This window comes from Tachysurus fulvidraco, chromosome 20 (genome assembly GCF_022655615.1).
Source record: "Tachysurus fulvidraco isolate hzauxx_2018 chromosome 20, HZAU_PFXX_2.0, whole genome shotgun sequence".
Lineage (NCBI taxonomy): Eukaryota > Metazoa > Chordata > Actinopteri > Siluriformes > Bagridae > Tachysurus > Tachysurus fulvidraco.
In genome coordinates, this window is record NC_062537.1 from 9,173,826 (window position 1) to 9,193,888 (window position 20,063).

General features: G+C 38.0%; 1 protein-coding gene across 1 annotated transcript in view; it reads left to right on the forward strand.

Moving 5' to 3' along the window:
• LOC113659236 (protocadherin Fat 3) overlaps positions 1 to 20,063 on the forward strand; it is a 46,758-nt gene that overhangs the window by 12,858 nt on the left and 13,837 nt on the right. Inside the window, exons 3-19 of the mRNA XM_047805238.1 lie at positions 3,097 to 3,158; positions 4,808 to 5,122; positions 5,285 to 5,495; positions 5,721 to 5,789; positions 6,383 to 6,525; positions 7,711 to 7,986; positions 8,153 to 8,363; positions 8,515 to 12,606; positions 13,019 to 13,215; positions 15,683 to 15,836; positions 16,475 to 16,708; positions 17,164 to 17,556; positions 17,745 to 17,959; positions 18,166 to 18,303; positions 18,737 to 18,880; positions 18,988 to 19,185; positions 19,764 to 20,041. Coding sequence (XP_047661194.1) covers positions 3,097 to 3,158; positions 4,808 to 5,122; positions 5,285 to 5,495; positions 5,721 to 5,789; positions 6,383 to 6,525; positions 7,711 to 7,986; positions 8,153 to 8,363; positions 8,515 to 12,606; positions 13,019 to 13,215; positions 15,683 to 15,836; positions 16,475 to 16,708; positions 17,164 to 17,556; positions 17,745 to 17,959; positions 18,166 to 18,303; positions 18,737 to 18,880; positions 18,988 to 19,185; positions 19,764 to 20,041 — 7,330 coding nt within the window. The remainder of the gene's footprint in view (positions 1 to 3,096; positions 3,159 to 4,807; positions 5,123 to 5,284; positions 5,496 to 5,720; positions 5,790 to 6,382; positions 6,526 to 7,710; positions 7,987 to 8,152; positions 8,364 to 8,514; positions 12,607 to 13,018; positions 13,216 to 15,682; positions 15,837 to 16,474; positions 16,709 to 17,163; positions 17,557 to 17,744; positions 17,960 to 18,165; positions 18,304 to 18,736; positions 18,881 to 18,987; positions 19,186 to 19,763; positions 20,042 to 20,063) is intronic.

The following is a 20,063-nucleotide window of genomic DNA, read 5'->3' on the forward strand; positions in this document are numbered from 1 at the left end:
GAGAGAGAGAGAGAGAGAGAGAGAGAGAGACTTTACCAGCTCTGAAGTACTTCTGCATTTTAACTCATGGGTTTTACTTTGTGTAGTAGTTAAATGAGGCCAGTGGCAGCACAATCGGAGATGGGCAATAACAGGTATTGATCCATGTGCTTGCTAGCTGCCTAGTAATTACCTTCTGTGTCAGATCATCTACGAGCCACTTCTCTAACACACACACACTTGTCTCCACACATATAGGATGCAATATGTCATATATTCTGCTCCTGCTCAAACTTATTCTGCATCTCTGAGCGTGTTTACTTCTGCCTGCATACGCCATGACTCATGAGTGATCAATTTGTAAAGCTAAATTAAATAATTAAATCGTAATTCATCCTCCTGGGAGAGCTTTACAGAGTAGCTGTGACCTGCATTGTCAGATGGCACACATTCAGTGGCACGTGAGGATGTAAAATCATTCACTGGCACGTTTCAATGTAAAATCAATGTACCAAATGATAAGAATATAGAGTGATATGCTGTATGTGTGTGTGTGTGCTTATCTAGTAAATACAGTGAACATCTTGTTTCTTATGGAAGAGATAGACGTGTTTACTGTCGAGTTTTACATTTTTCATCTTCTTAGAATGTCTGATTCAAAAAATAAGGAGGAGGCCATATCCTATTCGATTTATAATTAATAAATAAATAAAAGAACTACATAAGATTATACTACCGTGTATTAAAACTATATAATATTGGACATACAGGAAATTAAATTGAGATGCCTTTATATTTATGCTTTTGCTTTAGTTTGGGTCAGTGATTACTTAAGTTGTAGTTTATTGAGTAATGATTTAATTATGTTCTTGTTTCACTGGCAGCTTTTTATGGCTAGCATTTGATGATGTTAATCTTTTTTTCCCGTTAGTATAGTTACACATAGTTTTGTCTTATGTCTTTGCTGGCCCATGTCTTTTCTGTTGCTATAAATTTGCCTCCTGGCTTTAATGCTCTCTTTGTAGTCACTCTGCATGTATGTGTGTGCTGCCAGTTCACAGCTGTTGTCATTTGTTTAATGGAGTCTCTCTGGATCAGCATGTTACACATTTGGGAATAGATAACACGTTCAGCTGCGCTGCACTCTTTCTTGTAGCCACAGTTTCAAAATTATAACATGGACATTAGTTATGCTTTTTATGCCATCTGCTTCTTTTTCAGCTCCTTACTCTTTCTACAGGATCGACAGGAATGTGGGCCAATGTTTGACATGTCTTTAATTTATTTTGAATCTGCCCATTGTCAGGGAAAATCTTTGATTATAGTATCTTTCCAGTCTGAATATCTCAGGAGGGTAGTTTTATAATTTTATAGAGGTCACAGGGAACTCAAAAAACTGAGCTGTGCAAACATTCCCCTTCGCTCGGATGTTGGGATGCTGTCCAGTCCCTCCTCCTTCATACACAAGCTTGTTTTAAATTTGTGATGTATTATTTGTATTTATAGTTGGGCCATAAGTATTTGGACAGTGACACACTTTTTGTCATTTTGAAACTACGCAATCAGCATATGATTGAACTGTAGACTCTCAGCTTTAATTCAAGTGGTTTAACAAAAATATTTCCTAAACATTACATTTTCACAGGATAAAAAAGTATTGGACCAATGACTGCTAAGCAGCCAGGTGCTGTAGTTTCATGACAAACTCAGTTGAATATCTGGAGCCGAATACAAGTGTTGAATTTGCATTTGGAAGCTTGCATTTGGTATTCTCAATATGCAGTCCAAAGATGTGTCAGTGAGGTATCAGTGTCATTACATTTAAAATAATCAAAGCACACCTATCAAATGACTAACAGAAACTTTAGAAGAGACCAAGTCAACAATTTGGTACAATATGGCAACACCAAATGGCCTAGAAAACATTGGAAGACAACTGAAATGGATTATTACAGAATTATTTCATATGGAAAAATCAAAGTCATGAACACTCTTAAGGAGGAAGACGTATAAAAAGAGACTGAAATCTTTTGTTGCATATCCCAAGTATTGTAAGTTGGGGTCAGCCATAACACAGCACCACTGGAGCAGAGAGCCTTAAGGGCCCAACAGCAGCAGTATAGCAGTGCTGGGGCTTGAATCCCAGTCCTTAGAACAACAACCCAGAGCCTTAAACACTTGAGCTACCAGTGCCCCATCATTGTTGAAGTCTACAATCAAGAGATGCCTTCACAAATGCAAATAGGGTTTACCTCAATATGCAAACTCTTAAAAACAGATTTAGATTTTGCTAGTGAACATATAAAATAAAGCCTGTCCAGTTCTGGAACGAGATTATTTGGCCAGATGTCTCCAAAGCAATACCTCATCATCTGTTAGACATGGTGGAGGCAGTGTTATGGCATGGGCATGGGCATGTATGGCTGGGTGGTGTTGACGATGTGACTGCTCATCGAAGGAAGAGGATGAATTCTGTAGTGTAGAGAGCTATACTTTCTGCTCAGATACAGTCAAATGTAGTGAAACTGATAGTCCTTTGGTCCACAGTACAGATAGTTAATGGCGTAAAACATACAGTGAAAGAGAACCCAAGAGTTTCTTAAGGCACAGAAATGGAATGTTCTTAAATGGCCAAGTCAGACAAAATTCTGAAAGCAGAGCCATAAACAAACTGCAACTAAAGGCAGTATCAGTATCTCAAAGGAGGAAACTCAGCTCGGGATTTGCTTAAAAGTATTAAAATAATCCTTACATTGCTAATTGTGTAAGTTTGTCCAATTACATTTCAGCCTAAAAATTGGAGGATCTATGTAAAAATGCAATTATTAAACATTCAATGCAATATTTTTGTTAAACCCTTTTGTAATAAAGCTGAAAAACTATGCTTTGATCACATTTCTCTGCCTCATTTCAAATCCACTGTGGTGGTGTACAGAAAGAAAATTCTGTCTGCTTGGACCCACCTACAGTACAGTATAGCTACATACGGATAATTACCACTGATTCTGATTCCATGGCTATTCTAATGTATGGCACCAAACGTTTATTGTAGTGGCATGGTTATTTAAAATGTTGGACTGTGTATTATTAGATGATAATGTTGATCATTTCATTTAGGTCTGATCACTACAACATCAAGAAAACTGGATCGAGAGCAGCAAGCGGAGCACTTTTTGGAGGTATTAATTACATAATTTACATATACACTTATTAATAGAAGTAATGCAAGAACTTAATACCTTTCCCCATATAGCATGTGATTAAGTCTAATAGACATTTTTTATACTGTACTTCCATGTTTTTGAATTCAGAAAATTCATTTAAAGTAGTGTTTAAAAACTGTAAGATGCAGCAAATTCATATTTCAATCACTGCAGCATCCTTAAATGCACAAACTGTTCAAGCAAACATCCACACTCAGGCTTTCATATGCTAGTTAGCTAGTTTATACTGTAGGTGTTATTTCCATTAGTAACTGAAATTTTAAATAAACTAGCTACCTAGTCAAGTGTAAAAAAGGTAGCTAGCTATTTGCATCTTTCCTTAATATTAATTACTGGATATGATGACATACAGTAGTAAATCAGCCATGTAGTACATAGTACCGTATATTACATATGCACCCACATAGCAGTTTTTAATAACTGTGAGCCCTTTCTTTTATTTGAATATAATTCTGTGAATATGTTCCTACATAATACTTATTTTGTTTACAGCTGCAAAAACTTTGTGATTTCTCTAGTGATTTGTTCCACGAGCACATCCATCAGCTCATTAAACGTGTTCACTGCAAATCACAGTAAAAGGATCGTATATGCCATTGATTATTTTAATTAGGCTAGAATGGATACAATGCAGAATAACTGTCTGTACTATGCAGCTGCTAAAGCATTTCTAATTAGCTTATGGATGAGAATTATGTGAAGGAATCAACCAAACGGCGTAGAAATGCTGTTGAATGTGCACTCTTATTCTTTTATTCAACACATATGCAGTCATTAAATTTTTGATACTGTCTATTGAGCCAGATCTGATTAGCCGGTCAGGGTTGTACAGAATTGCAGATCTAAAATATGTATAGTTCTCTATGATTCTCGCTCTCTTTGGTATTGTTGTTGTTTGGTGCAGTGGAAAAAAACACTGAACCCTTCTGCTGGTATTGTCCAATGTTCCCACTGTAAATGAAATCCCCAAGGCCTTTCACTGGTTGTTATGTGATGGAGTGTATCTAATAGAAGGGCAAGGGCAGACACAACGAGGTGGAAGGAAGGGAGAAGAGCGAATGTGACAACTTGCATATATTTATTTGTTTGTTTGTTTGTTTGTTTGTTTGATATAAAGGTGGAGATTCAAGCATGGTCTTTCAAGTTCAAGCATGGTTCATGGTCTTGAACTTGAATTATCTATACTAATCCACATTTATTAATTAATTAAAAGTTTTTAGATAGATAAAAGATATATAAACACAAACATGAAATACAGAAATACAGTTTAACAACAATCCTTGAGGTAGACTTGCATTTAGCACTATTTTTGGCAGTATTTTTCAAGACGAAAATAGACATTAAATTTGTTTATTAACATGGAATTTGGTGTTTTCATCAATGGTGTAAAACTAACTGATTGTTAGTCTTTACATTTTGTACTAATTATATACAATAATTATAGACATTTAATTTAATGATATAATGCTTGTTAATAGTTGGTATTTTGTAACTGTTATACTGTACTATTATACTATGAAAACAATCTTAAGCTTCCGTCTCTAATTTTTATCAGCTTCCGTCTATTAATTTTTAACTGATTGCAAATGTATCCCTGCATTCAGGTTACCATTACAGATGGTGGTGGTGTCTCCAGGCAATCCACAGTGTGGGTGATAGTGCATATTAAAGATGAGAATGACAACACACCCGAGTTCCCACAGAGACTCTACTGTGTAAGTCTCCCAGAGCGTGACCAGAACAAACATGGCGATCCTGTTTATAGAGCCTTTGCGTATGACTCTGATGAAGGGTCTAATGCAGAACTCACATACAGCATAGTGGATGGGAATGAAGATGGAAAGTTCTTCATTGATACCAAAACTGCAATGGTGTACACCAGAAAGATGGTTACAGCAGGGGCTTACGACATCCTCACGGTACATAATGTTTTTATCAATCATACTTACTTACAATAATCAAACTTATTGTGGTTTCCACATCCTAATTTAAGCCTAATATATTACCTTCTTTATTATTTATTACCAAAGTATTTTGCTGTGTATTTACACATATGATTTTGCATTCTTAATACTCTGCAGATAAAAGCCATGGACAATGGGATCCCACAGAAGTGGTCAACAGTACAGCTACGTGTTGAGTGGATCAGAAAACCTTTGCCTTTGCCACAGGCCTTGCAATTTATGGAGTCTCACTATACCTTCACTATCTCAGAGAATGCTAAAGTTTTTGGAAAAGTGGGCACCATATTTGTACAGCAAACAGAAACACCTCTCTGGTTTGATATCACTGGTGAGCAATAACATGGATGGAAATGAATCTGGTTTCATGTCAGCTTGAATTGCTGCATGGTTACATAAAATGTTTTATATTACAACCTTGGTATTGTTCTTTTTTTTTTTTTAGAGACAGACTTTTAGATGGTTTGAAATACTAACTTAATTATATTTACCTTTTGTCTTTCACATTTCATTTTTTTCTCTCTCTGTTTATTCTTTAATGGCTTCATCTTCAAAGATGGGACATCACAGGAAATGTTTTACATTCCCCAAATTTATCATGCTAGAAATTGCACAACCAGCACAGGTGAAAGAAAACTCTTCTTATGTTACTTGCATTTTGAATTCCCTTATTTTAGATCACACATACCACTTTTTTATACTTGCTTCAAGACCTCAGTTTGCTTAGGGCAAAAAGCACAACCCTTGTTACAATAAACAGTGAATATTCGACACCTGCCAGAATCCATTTCCGCTGATCTCTGTTAAATACGATGGAAATTGAGTGAAATTGGATAAGACATATGCAATGAATACTAAAAATGCCCTCATGCTTCAGAATGGAGTGGAATTAACGATTTGAGGAACTGGGGCAAGGAAAGCCTGAACGTATTGCAGCTGTTTGTGGCAGATTGAGATATGAGACCATAGCTGATGAGAAAGATGCAAGCATACAGTGGCTGATGCTATGAAGTCTAAAACTTTGATGATGAGCTTTGCAGCATGAAAATTGCATTTCCCAGAGATGTGGAAAACATACTAAATCATTATGTTGGTAGAATTATTATGTTGATATTATGTTATAGCTGCCCCAACAACAGATAATCTTAAATATAACATAATGAATGTAAAATATTGTTACACTATTTTAAAGATAATTTCTATTTATTTATATATTAGCAAAAGAAAATTATGATGGAGCAACCGAAATCCAGAGGGGTATGGGGACTATAGTTTTGGTGAAGCCTCTGGATGCAGAAAAGCAGTCACGTTACAACTTGACTGTTCAGGTGACTGATGGAACAAATTCAGCAATGACACAGGTTGGATATGTTCAAGAATCCTCTCATTTCAAATTATATTTCTTTACTTAAAGATAGTTCTTTTATTAGGTATACTGTATGGCAAAAGGTATGTTGACACCTGACCATTACACGCATTTGTGGGCCTTCCCAAATATGGAAGCAACAAAATTGTTATTGAATGTCTCTGTATGCTGTAGCATCACAATTTCCTTTCATTGTAACTAAATGGCCCAAACATGTTTCATCATGGCAATACCCCTGTGCAATGTCCTTAAAGACATGGTATCCTAAGATTATGTAGAAGATTTCCAGTGGCTTGAGCACTGACCTTAACCCCACTGAATACTTTTGGAATGAATTGGTGAAGTGTTCACAATAACTACTTATTTGGAATCAGTGCCTGCTTGTGTATCTTAATGAGCAGAAATCCTCAGAGCCAGATTCCAAAATCTAATGCCAAGCTATTCTAAAAGCATGGAGGCTATAACTTCAAAAGAAAGAACAAAATTCAGAAGTGGTAGATCATTGGATACTGTATGTTGTTGGTCAACTGATAGACCTGAAATTTCAGAGTTTAAATCCCAGGAATACCAATCTGCCACTGCTGGGCCCCCGAACATTAACATTTATCTATTAACATAGATAAATGTTAGTTCCTCAGGATAAAAGTGTTTGTTTATTAATAACCATGGTTTAGGGATGAGCACATGGGTGTGGTGGTCTGGTGTCCACGTATATTTGGCAGTATAGTGTATTTTTAAACACTCCTTTGTATTCAGTAAATTTATTTGTATAGTAAGCAAATGTGAGGTGAATGATAATTAACACACCATGTGTGGTTTTTTTAAGGTTTCACATACTATACACAATCGACTAGAGTAGTTGCAACCAGGCTATGTTGGAACATATTTGAAAGGGGATACTTGAGACATTCAATAAAGAAACTTATTTTACAAGCTTAGTAAATTAAATACTTTAACCTAAAATAAATTTCTAAACAAGAACTCAAAGATTGGCTACTCTAACAGAACTTAAGTAAATTAGGATAGAAGGATGTTACTTAACTTTGTCATTTACAAAGACTATGCAGCATGGTCAGCAGAGTGCATGCGTACAAATAATCTGTGTACATTTTACAGTCAGCTTTTACATACAGTAATGCAGGTGTTTTGGCTTGTTGGCTTTCACTGCCTCTAATTCCAGGTTCATATCAGAGCTTTGGACTACAATGATAATGCTCCAATGTTCTCCCAACCTGTATATCAGGTCTCAGTTTTAGAGAACACGCCAGTGAACACTGAGGTTCTGCGCATAAAAGCCACAGATAGTGATGAACAAGCCAAGCTAAGTTATTCTATTCATGGTAGTGTGGATCTCATCAGCATGCGCATGTTTCGGATTGATGTTGGCACTGGTGTCATTTACACTGCTGATGTTTTGGATTATGAGGCATGCATTCAGCATATCCTTACTATTATGGTAAGAAAAAACATTTACATTCTCCAAATTGCAAATCCATAATGGCTTATTTAGCTTAAAGAATTTGATTTAGTAATTGCAGTCAAACTAATCAGGGAATTGTCTTCTTCAGGGAAATGTACTTATGATTTACTGTCACTACAGTATGTTTTTATATTTTCTATAGGTAAAAGACCAGGAATTCCCCTACTACAGAGACCTGGCTCGGATCATAGTGAATATAGAGGATTCCAATGACCAGAGACCTTTTTTTACACAGACAGTGTATGATGGTGTAGTAACTGATGCTGCTTTTTTTGGGATACCTGTTGTACAGGTCTTAGCCATGGACAGAGACATAGGGAGGAATAAAGAGCTGGTATACTCCATCGAAACAGGTGGGTTTATAAAATATTAATTAAAACCCTGTTTCAGATTCCCTGGTTGATTTAACAGTGTCATTTGAATATTTGAAGATATTTGTTGTCAGTCTGCTATTCATATCTCTATTGAATAATGTAGAATAATAAGCAACTTATTTTCTTTCAGGTAACACAGGGGGTGCGTTTGCAATTGACTCACTGTCTGGCACCATTTCAGTTGCCAGAGAGCTTGACTACACATTTGTTGGCCATTACATCCTTACTGTTCGTGCTACGGATGGTGGAACTCCAGCGCTAAGTGCCACAGCCACTGCTAGAATTGCTATCTCACTCTCAAACTTCTCTAGTCCTAAATTCACCCAATTAGAATACCAGGCTGAGATTCCTGAGAATGTGCCTGTTGGAGCCTTTGTTACTAGTATCACAGCCTTAAGTCCCTCAGAACTCATGTACAATATAGTGCAGGGGAACAATGAGAAGAGATTTGGAATCAACCACTACACAGGTGTAATTGTGACTCAGAAGTCGTTAGATTTTGAAACTACATCGTCCTACATTTTGGTTATCCAGGCTATCAACATGGCAGGGATTGTTTCCAGTACTACACTTAACATTCAAGTGATTGACAAGAATGATAATTCACCTATATTTCAACAGCTGTTCTACACAGGGACCATTAGTGAAGAAGCCCCTGTCAACAGTGTGGTTTTAGGTGAGGATGGAAGTCCCCTAGTTATACAAGCCATCGATTCAGATGGGAATCAGAATTCTCTTTTAGTCTTTCAGATTGTTGAAGACATGGCTAAATTATTCTTCACTGTTGACTCTGGTACGGGATCAATCAGAAACATCGCTACTCTGGACTATGAGACCTGTAATGAGTTTTTCTTCCATGTCAATGTCAGGGATAGTGGTAGCCCAGAGTTGACTGTAGAGAGTCCAGCCAAAGTTTTAATAAAAGTTTTAAACATTAATGATTCTCCTCCTAGATTCTCTCAGTACACCTATGATGCTGTTGTGCTCCTTCCTACATATTCAGGCCTAGAGGTATTGAGAGTGGAGGCATTAGACCCTGACAACAGTACAAGTTCAATTTATTATTTTGCTGACAACAACTTGGAGCCCTTTTCCATTGATCCCAGCACTGGCATCCTCACAGTAAAAAACAGCAAACTGTCCCAGGACCGCTACTGTTTCAACATAAAGGCATCAGATGGACGTTACTCCAGCACTGCTCTTGTTACAGTGATAGTGCGTGAGGCTATGGACAGTGGACTTTTGTTTAGTCAGCTTTTATACTCTTCCACAGTGCTGGAGAACACATCAAACATTTCTACCTTAATGGTGGTCAGCACTATAGGAAACCATCTGAATGAGCCAATCAAATATGCAGTCTTAAAGGCAGGGATGCACTTTGAAATTGGACCCACATCTGGGGTCATACAGACCACAGGGATCTCATTTGATTGTGAAGAACAAGAGGTCTATGAGTTGGTGGTGGAGGCGAGTCGTGAGTATGACTGGTTAAGGGTTGCCAGGGTGATTGTACGGGTGCAAGTGGAAGACATCAATGATAATGCTCCTGAGTTTGTCGGCCTACCTTATTATGCTGCAGTACAAGTTGATGCACAAATTGGCTCATCCATATTTCAGGTGTCAGCCACAGATGTAGACAAAGGAATAAATGGGATGGTTTCCTATGAGCTTGAGGATGATTATAGATATTTTAAGCTAAATAGTACAACAGGGGAACTCACCATTCAAAGATCTTTTGTAGCACACATTTCCAATGTTAAGTACTCACTGGTCATTATTGCACGTGATGCCGGCTACCCCTCTCTTTTCACCGCAGTGGAACTTTCTGTCACAGTAGTTAACCAAGCCATGCCTGTTTTTGACAAGTGCTTTTATGGTATTTCTGTTAGAGAGGACATACCTTTGTCAACCTCAATTCTAAAGATTAAAGCTGTGAGTTCTGAAGGTCAGAGGATCATTTTCACAATTGTGAACTGGGATCCATCTCTTCAGTTTGATATTGGTTTTGAAAGTGGTGTGATCAGTGTAATTCACCCCTTAGATTATGAGACTACTCCCTATTACAAGCTCATAGTCAGGTCCACTGATATGTTTACTGGAGCTACATCAGAGGTGGATGTTAATATTGACATTTTAGATGTGAATGACAATGCACCTGTATTTGAGAAAGCTTCATATACTGTTACTCTGGCTGAGAACTCAATGCCTGGGACAACAGTGGTACAACTCTTTGCGACAGACAATGAATCTGAAAATTGTGATATTCACTATGAGATTCTCTCAGATACTTTGAACTACTCAGACTACTTTGACATTGACAGCACCACTGGTCTTATTGTTACAGCCTGTCTTTTGGACTATGAACTTATCCAACGCTATAGCTTCATTGTCCGAGCAACAGACAATGGAAGTCCATCCCAGAGCAGTGAGGTCATGATTACTGTCTTAGTAAATGACACAAATGACAACCCTCCATCCTTTAATCAGCCACTCTATGAAGCATTTGTTAATGAAATTGCTCCCAGGGGGCACTTTGTAACCTGTGTTCAGGCTTCTGATGTGGACATCTCTGATTTTGACAGATTAAGATATAGCATTCTTTCCGGAGATGATAGGATGAACTTTTTAATTGACCCTGAAACAGGAGTCATCTCTTTGTCACACCAACGTTTACAGCGCATGCAGCAGATATACATACTTAATGTCTCTGCATCAGATGGAGTGTTCACTAGTATAACACAGGTAAACATCCAAATACTGGGGGCTAACTTATATAACCCTCTCTTTAGCCAGAAGTTTTACCTTGCTGACATACAAGAAAATGTCCCTGCAGGGGCTAAGGTTATTCAGGTGCGAGCCACAGATGAGGACTATGGGATTTTTGGACAGATAATGTATTCATTTATTAATGACCTTGGAAAGACTTTGTTTGCTATAGGGGCAGATGGAGTGATCACCACTGCCCAAAAATTAGACAGAGAGAATCCAGTGAACAGAGACATTGTACTTATAGTAATGGCTCTGGATGGAGGTGGAAGAGCATCTTTTTGTAATGTTAGAGTTATACTAACAGATGAGAATGATAATGCACCACTCTTCAAGGCTGCAGAGTATAGGGTTAGCATTAAAGCTAATATAGCCATTGGTACACTAGTGACTCAGATACAGGCTCAGGACCAAGATGCTGGGAACAATGGCAAGGTGACTTATTCACTGTACAGTGAGGCAAGGCTTCCTCTAGTGGATGTGTTAGAAATTGAGCCTGATAGTGGGTGGATGGTAACAAAGGGAAGCCTGGCTCATTTGAGAGGAACTGTACTATCATTCTTTGTCAAGGCTACAGATGGAGGAGTCCCTTCTAAACATTCATTGGTGTCTGCATTTATCCATGTGCTGCCGCCAGATGCAAACATACCATCATTCACTCAACCCCAATACTCCTTTACCATATTAGAGGACACACCAATTGGGACAGCCATAGGTTCAGTGTACCTGAGTCCAGGACCGACAGCAATTTTTGCTGTGGTAAATGGGGAAACAGTAGAGAGCAATCAGGGTAAAATGTTTATAATTGAAAGGGAAACTGGGGTTGTCAGGCTTGATAATACACTAGACTATGAACTAGTCAACATTTATCGCTTCAAAGTGTCTGCCACCATTAGAGAAGATCTAGTAGAATCTATGTATGTAGTTGATGTGGAGGTGAAAGTGCTAGATGTGAATGACAATAAGCCTTCCTTTGAGACTACCTCATATGTAGCTATGGTAATGGAGGGCATTCCTGTAGGTACAAGGGTCATGCGGGTGCATGCTTTGGACCATGATTGGGGGTCAAATGGTCAGGTTACCTACAGCCTTGGATCAATCTTCAATCATGAGAAAGAACAAACATCTGAGAGAACCTCTACTATCAATACCATGTTTGCAGTTGATAGTAAAACTGGATGGATTACTACTCTTGGAGACCTGGACCATGAAATATGTCCATCTTACACATTCACTGTGGTTGCATCAGATCTAGGAGAGACAGTCTCTCTCTCTTCTACTGCTGTCATTACTGTTGCCATTGCTGACATCAATGACAACCCTCCTATCTTTGAGAGGAGCCACTACAAAGCTTTTGTGAGAGAGAATGACCCAATAGGAGAAGTAGTGTCTGTTCTCAGCACCAGAGACTCAGACACTTCAGATCAGAATAGGCTGCTCAGCCTCCATATCACAGGTATGTATTGATCTAGGCCTTTGTAGCATGATGCAGTATAATAAGTATAATGGACTGTGGAGTAAAAAGGCAATGCATGTTGGAAGAAAATGTAGATCTTTGTGTCATATCCTTATTTGAGTGAGCAGGTTGTCAGGTTTAATCATGTTCCCTAAGCCTTCTAAATTACTAATAATTATCACGTTTTCTGAATCTTTAAGAGCTGTTGTGTCTGCAGGTTTTTATTGCAGTTAAATATAAGCCACAAAAATTACCTTACCTGTTGGAAGAATATTTTTAGGCTGAAACAAAGGCACACCTGAGCCAAATTGGACCATTGGGGATTAAAGTAGATCTGATACAGATTAATTTATTAATGTGATTATATAAATTGTAAATATAGTCTTTATTGTCTGTGGTTTCCTTGGCCCAGGGGGGAACTTGAGGGGGGTGTTTGCACTGGCTTCAGTGCAAGGAGTGTGGATGTTGACTGTGAAGCGTCCACTGGATAGGGAAAAACAGGATCAATATCTACTTAATATCACTGCATCCGACAGCTTGTTTGCTTCCCAGGTGACTGTAGAGGTCACCATTATGGATTCCAATGACAACAGCCCCGTATGTAACCAGGTGTGGGTAAAATTAAATTACCTTTGTTAAAATATACATCAAGCATATCTCCCATACACAATATTATTTCCGACTTTGATTATTTGCTTTTACCTTTAAATCCTCCAGTAAAATAAATATAGTTTTAAATAATAGATTAATAGTTTAAAGTGTAAAAAACAATGTCTGTGATACTAAAACTACACCAGGTTACGTAAGCAAACCAGTTCCCTGAGAAGGGAAGGAGATGCTGTGTCTTCGCTCATGCTATGAAAATGCTCCTTGCGGATTAAGTGGTATCTGAAGCTCTGTGTGATACGAAAATCTATTGGCTAAGGAGGTCATGTGATGAAATGGAGCGTGCCAGCAAGACCATAAAAGGGCATCTATTTCACATTACACCAGCTTCTATTTTCTGAGGGAAGCGCAAGTGGATGCCCAGAGTGTGGCCAGCGACGCATCTCGTTTCCTTCTCAGGGAACGGGTTTACATATGTGACCTGGTGTAGTTCCCTTTTGAGGGAACTAAACGCATGGCTGATGCAATGGGAACACCACTAGCAACACCACCACACTGTCAGGACTCAGCCCGGACTTTGGCCATGTGCTTTTGTTGATGTTCTGTGTTCACGTGTCTGCCCCGCCCTTGTCTCTTCCTCCCCGCCTCTGCACACCTGTTCCTCATGTGTTATTTGTTGTTAGTATTTAGTTGAGCCATGTTGCCTTGAGCAGCGCAGAATCCTCTGTTGTCTGTAATTGTGGGGAGAAGCACAAAACTTCTCAAGTACAGAGTGCTGGACAAAGCAATACACCTAGTGGAGTGGGCCCTAGAGGCAAAGCCACACACCATGCCTCACAGGCCTAAATACCACTACCTTGCATAAGGTGCTGCTTGGAGACCAGATTGATTTGTTGTGGCCACTAAAGCTGATGGAAGGGATAGGATTTACAACATGTGCTCAAGCAATGGGTGTAAAAATATAAAACCCAGAACTTGAAGCCAACTTGTGGGTCAGAAGGCCTGCCGAAAAGCTGAATGAGCTATTTTCAGGGTCAGAAACTCCTCGGAGGCTGACTCTATTAGCTCAAAGGGTACTTAGCAGCCCCTCCAGGACAACTGCTAGGATAAGATTTACCCCACATGATTGAGCAATGGGCATAAAATCTGAGAACCAGAACTTGCCACAACAGATGCAGACTGTCCTGCTCCACCAACTTGTGGGGAAGAAGGCAGAAGGCCGGCAGAAAAAAAATGTCCAGCTGGTAGCAGAGCCATTTCCAGGGTCAGAAACTCCTCCAAGGCTGACTCCATTGGCTCAGAGCAGCCCTCTCAGGTCTACTAAGAGGTATTAGGAGGAGAGACGTGGTCTGCAAAAAAGACTCAGTCACCTGAATGTGAGAGACCAGAGAACAGGTGTGTGACTCGCAGCAATGGCTGTCACATATATCTCAATGTAGAGGGTTATATGACCTCGAATAATTGTGTCTGCAGGAACTCTAGAATTGTACCAACAGGGCAGTGAACTACATCCTAACAACGCCGATTACACCAGAGGCAAAAGTTTTGTAGTCTGTTTTGTATTGTAGTCTGTACAACCTCAGTTGACACAGTCTTAGACCCTAGTCTTAGACAATAAGACAGACAATAGACACCAACATACACAGAGTGCTTCCTGAAGACAAAGAAGACCATGTGGCGTAGATGCCCTTTTATGGTCTTGTTGGCGCACTACGCGTTGTCATATGACCTTTTTAGCCAAGTGATTTAGTGATTTCACACAGAGCTTCAGACACCACTTCTGCAAGGAGCGTTCCCATAGAATCAGCCATGATGCAGCATTGAGTTCTCTCAAAAGGGAACACTATTTAATTAATACTTTGAAAATTGGGAATGTAAATAAAATTTTATAAAATGGTGCCAATTCAGGCTTGGTAAATCTTTATTCTTGTTCACTTAAAATTCTTTTACCTTTGTGCTGGACAGTAACTAAAATTTATACATTGCCTAATTGTGCACTATAATCATTTGATGTACTTTCAGAATTTTCACAATTTCAGCCAGTTGTTTGAATGTAGATATCTCTATACTTATATAGATAGATATCTATACTTAAATAATAAAGCAATAACACAATCAAACTAAAACTAAAATGTAATAGTGAAATTTATAATAATTAATAATAAAGAACACTTCACTAGAGGGGAACTAAAGATTAATTGACATAATTTGAACTAAACTAAACATAAATTTTATTGTTATTATTATTGTTGTTATTGCTATTAACATCAATATTGTTTAGTAAATATTATTTACAGACATAAATTATGAACCGTTTACAATAGGCATTAATTAATATAATACATAAGTATGTATCCATTTATTTATTCATATTATTACATTTATGATAAAACCGTTACATTTTACAAGTATTTTATACGTAATTAAGTTATTTTTGTTATTTTTACTTTTTGCCCTTCTTTTTCACCAGGCTATATATGATGCCTCTTTTCCAGAGGACATACCCATTAATTATGGAATTCTAACTGTTGGGGCTACAGACTCTGACATCAGCACCAATGCAGAAATTCAGTACTCTGTATTTGGGATAGGAGTTGAAGACTTCTACATGGATACTAACACTGGTAAAGATGATCTCCCTAACCAGTTATTTGACAGTATACTGTTAAAATGTGCAGAATCATACATAGCAGACATTTGGGGTGTTTTAGGCCCTAACTTTAGAGATTGTTGTCAAGTACAGGGAGTAACCAATGCTTGCCAGATATTCCTGCAACTTCTTTAATGTTGCTGTAGGTCTCTTGACAGCTTCCCTGTTAAGGTTTTTTCTTGTCCTGCCTCATTTTCTCCATTTCATTAGAAACAGTGTTTCATGATACATTGTTCGGGATTTTCATTTACTCCCCTTTCCTGAACTATAACTTTCGACAATGACATCACATGGATGCTTAGTAAGCTCTATCCAGACCTTGGCTTTTGCATTGTATGTCAAGTAAATCCTATAAAAACAGGTTATCTTAATTTGTGGTTAATCATAATCACTTCACTGATGACAAGTATATAAAATTACATTTTCCCCATTATGAAGCGGTGTGCACACTTATTCAGTCAGGTTATAGTATGTTTTTTTCTTTCATTTATTCTATAAAATAATTCTGTTTGGTTTTCAGGTGAAATCTTTTGGTTGGTATTACACATTAAATATAGAAAAATATTACATGATTTATATATACCTATTTTTTCCCCCTCTTTTTTTTTTCAGGTGAGCTGAAGACTGCCTCTCTGATTGACAGGGAAAAGACCCAGAACTATAATCTAATAGCCCAGGCTACAGATGGAGGTGGCTTATTTTGTCGCTCTGAGATATTTCTCACTGTAATAGATGTAAATGACAATGCTCCATCCTTCTATTTCACTGAGTTTCTAGCCAGTGTATTTGAGAATGCTGCACCTAAAACCCTGCTAACACGTCTGCAAGCTGAAGATGCTGATGAGGGTGAGTACCTCACTAATGCATTATCCTCATAACACATAGGCTGGTTTAATAAAGGATTGCTTTACTTTTTACTGAAGAGCAGAAGTGGAATATACTTGGGAAGCATTTTATATGAAAGTGTGTAAAGCTATAACTGCGCTTCTCTATGATTGAATGATTCATTCTATTAAATGACTAATTAATGTTGAATCGGTTTAACATTACTAGGCTTTGCTTGAGAGCGGCATGAGACTACTCTTCACTTCTCTTACAGAGATTCCTGTATTCAAGTTTATAAATTAACTGCACCAGGCGCATCAAAGCTTAATTCAAACATACTAAATATTACATATGTAAAAGCACCTTTAGGAATGGATTAAGTGTAGTCATGTAATGTTATTCATGCAAACACTGAAAATAAAACAAAACAATCAATTCCTTGTGGTCTGTATATTATTACTCTGTGTCTTGCCCAGGCCTGAACAGAAGAATCATGTACTCTCTAGTGGACTCTGCTGATGGTGTCTTCTCCATTAACCCTTTTTCTGGAGTGATAATTCTGGAGAGGTCTCTGGATCGAGAGATCCAAGACACATACCGGGTGAGGGTCCAGGCTGCAGACCAAGCAGGGGCAGCCAGCTCCCTTTCCACACAGGTAGACCTCTTTGTCATGGTTTTGGATGTGAACGATAACCCACCAGTCTTCCAGAAGCAGGACTATGCTGTTACAGTGCCAGAGGATGTTGCTGTGGGAACAGAGCTGTTGAAGGTCTTTGCCTCCAGTAAAGATATTGGTGTCAATGCTGAGATCTACTACAGTATCAGTACAGGCAATGAAAATGGAAAGTTTTACATTGATAAGACCAAAGGTGAGAGCCAGATTGGTGTGTTTATTGGCAATTTCTTAATTTTTTATATTAAATGTAAAGTTGAAAAACACTATAATAAATTGTCTACATTTATGACGATCTAATAACACTATCATAAATGGCCTACAGTCTTCAGTAGGCAGATCTGAACTGTATTAACGACTAATTGTCATTGTTTATTACTCCAGGGAGCATCTCAGTGGCTGATGATTTGGATTATGAAGTGTGTAAAGAGTTTTTCCTCAAAGTTGAGGCTGTGGATGGTGGGACCCCTCCTCTGAAAACATCCACGATAATAAGCATTGAAGTGATGGATGTTAACGATAACGCACCTTTCTTTAGTGAGGAGATTTATAATGTTCTGGTCAGTGAAGACACTGCCATTGGACAGACAATCACTAGGGTAGGGTTCATTACTGTCTGGTTTTATACAACTTATTTAGCATTTATTAGCCACTACTAGATAATAACTCAGCTCATTTTGTAGCCAGAGTTTAATTATGTTCGGTTCTCCCTTACATTTAATTAATAAGCTACAAAAGTTACAGGCCAGCTGGTTGTTTTATGCACCATTATTAAGGTTGTTTTGTGTGTGCTTGTGTTGTGAAGTTATTAGCAGAAGACCTTGACAGCCAAGTAAATGGACGAATTACTTACTCAATCTTGAGAGGAGACCAAGGGAACCAGTTCTGGATCGATCCTGTCACAGGACTACTGAAAGTCAACAAGGCACTTGATAGAGAGAAGGTTAGATACTTAAACAACCTTTATGGCGCCTAATAAGTAGTTATCTTTTCTTTACATATAGATTTGTGAATCTGTAAGCCATGTGAATCAAGTATCCAGTTATGAAGGGCCACATCACTACAAAGTTTTGTATTCTACTGACAAGTGTCACAGTATATTAAAAAAAAAAAAACCTTAATTAGCTGTTAAGAGTCTTAGCTCAGTTACAGTTACATACGTTCTACGAGTGAATTCTGCAAATGTTTGGAAGGATGAACTCCATTCTTCAGGTTGTTACTGTTATTGATATATTGATATTGGTGTTAGAGATTGCTGAATTCAAAATCACTCACAGGTGTTGATAAACCGGTTGAGATCTGGTGGCTGTGTAGGCTGTAATTATTTTAATACAACACTATGCACCATTCTTATGTCTTCTTATATCTCATCTAAGATCTCAAGCTACAAGCTGCTAGTCCAAGCTTTTGATAGTGGATCTCCTGCAATGTCTACCACAGTAACTGTGAACATTGACATTGCTGATGTGAATGACAATGCTCCAGTGTTTTCCCCAGAGAATGCTTCAGCAGTTATTCAGGTGTGTGTTCATCATGTTTATAATTTTATTTTAAGGAATTGTAACATTGTTATAGGTTACATTAAAATAAAATTATGAAAATAAAATTTTATGTTGTGCATTTTCAGCTGAACAAACCACTAGGTACCACTATCCTTAGACTGTCTGTCTCTGATAATGACTCTCCACGAAACGGTGCCCCTTTTGATTTCCTGATTGTATCTGGGAATGAGGACAATGTGTTCACCCTGGACAGGAATGGAGAGCTGTGCTCAAACAAAGTGTTTAAACCACATGACACAAGGGAGCATGTCCTTGAGATACAGGTGTGCTTAAAAACAGTATCATATTGACAAATTGTAGGCTAAGAATACTTAAAAGTGTTCATTGTGCAATATTTTACTTGCCCTTTATGACAACTGGCACTACTCTACTTAAACAGTTATAAATCCCTAATATAACATGCATTAGCTGTCAGTATTGTTGTCAAGTTAACATAGCACCTGCTTCAAGTGACATAGTTATGTAATGTCATTTGCTAATTTAAAAAAAAAAAAACTGACTTTGTCGTGCAGTAAACAGTATGTCAAACACCTTAATTACCTTAGTGCTTTTAACTTAACTAGTCATGTGGTACAACATAAATAATATGTTAAGTTTGGTAAAACATCAAACATCAGTTTTCCAATTGATGGTCCATTAGTCAAACAGAATGATTTAAAATCATTTAGTAAATTCATCCTAATAAACAAATTATCAATATGTTTGGTTTATTGATGCAAAATCCAATCTTGTATGAAAATGACTAACACTAAATTCAAGACAGTGCATTTATAAATACAAGTACTGTACCCTAATGTTATTAATACTATTTTCTGCATGTGTTTTCCACTTTACGAGTAAGGCATGGGACTCTGGAAAGCCTCGCTTGTCATCATCCTCTTTCGTGGTTGTGCGTGTGATCGGAGGAAGTGTCTTTAAGCCTGTCGTATTTCCTGTGGAAATCTTTATAGTGATCGTGGAAGATGTGTTTCCTGGTGGCATCATTGGTAGGATCCACGCCAGTGATGAAGATGAAAATGACGTGCTGTCGTTTAAACAGCAGCCTCAGCCAAAAAGCATGTTTAGGGTCGACCAAAAGGATGGAAAGATTGTGGCCCTCAATGGCCTGGAGCCTGGCAGGTAGCAGTGTAAACAACAGTGT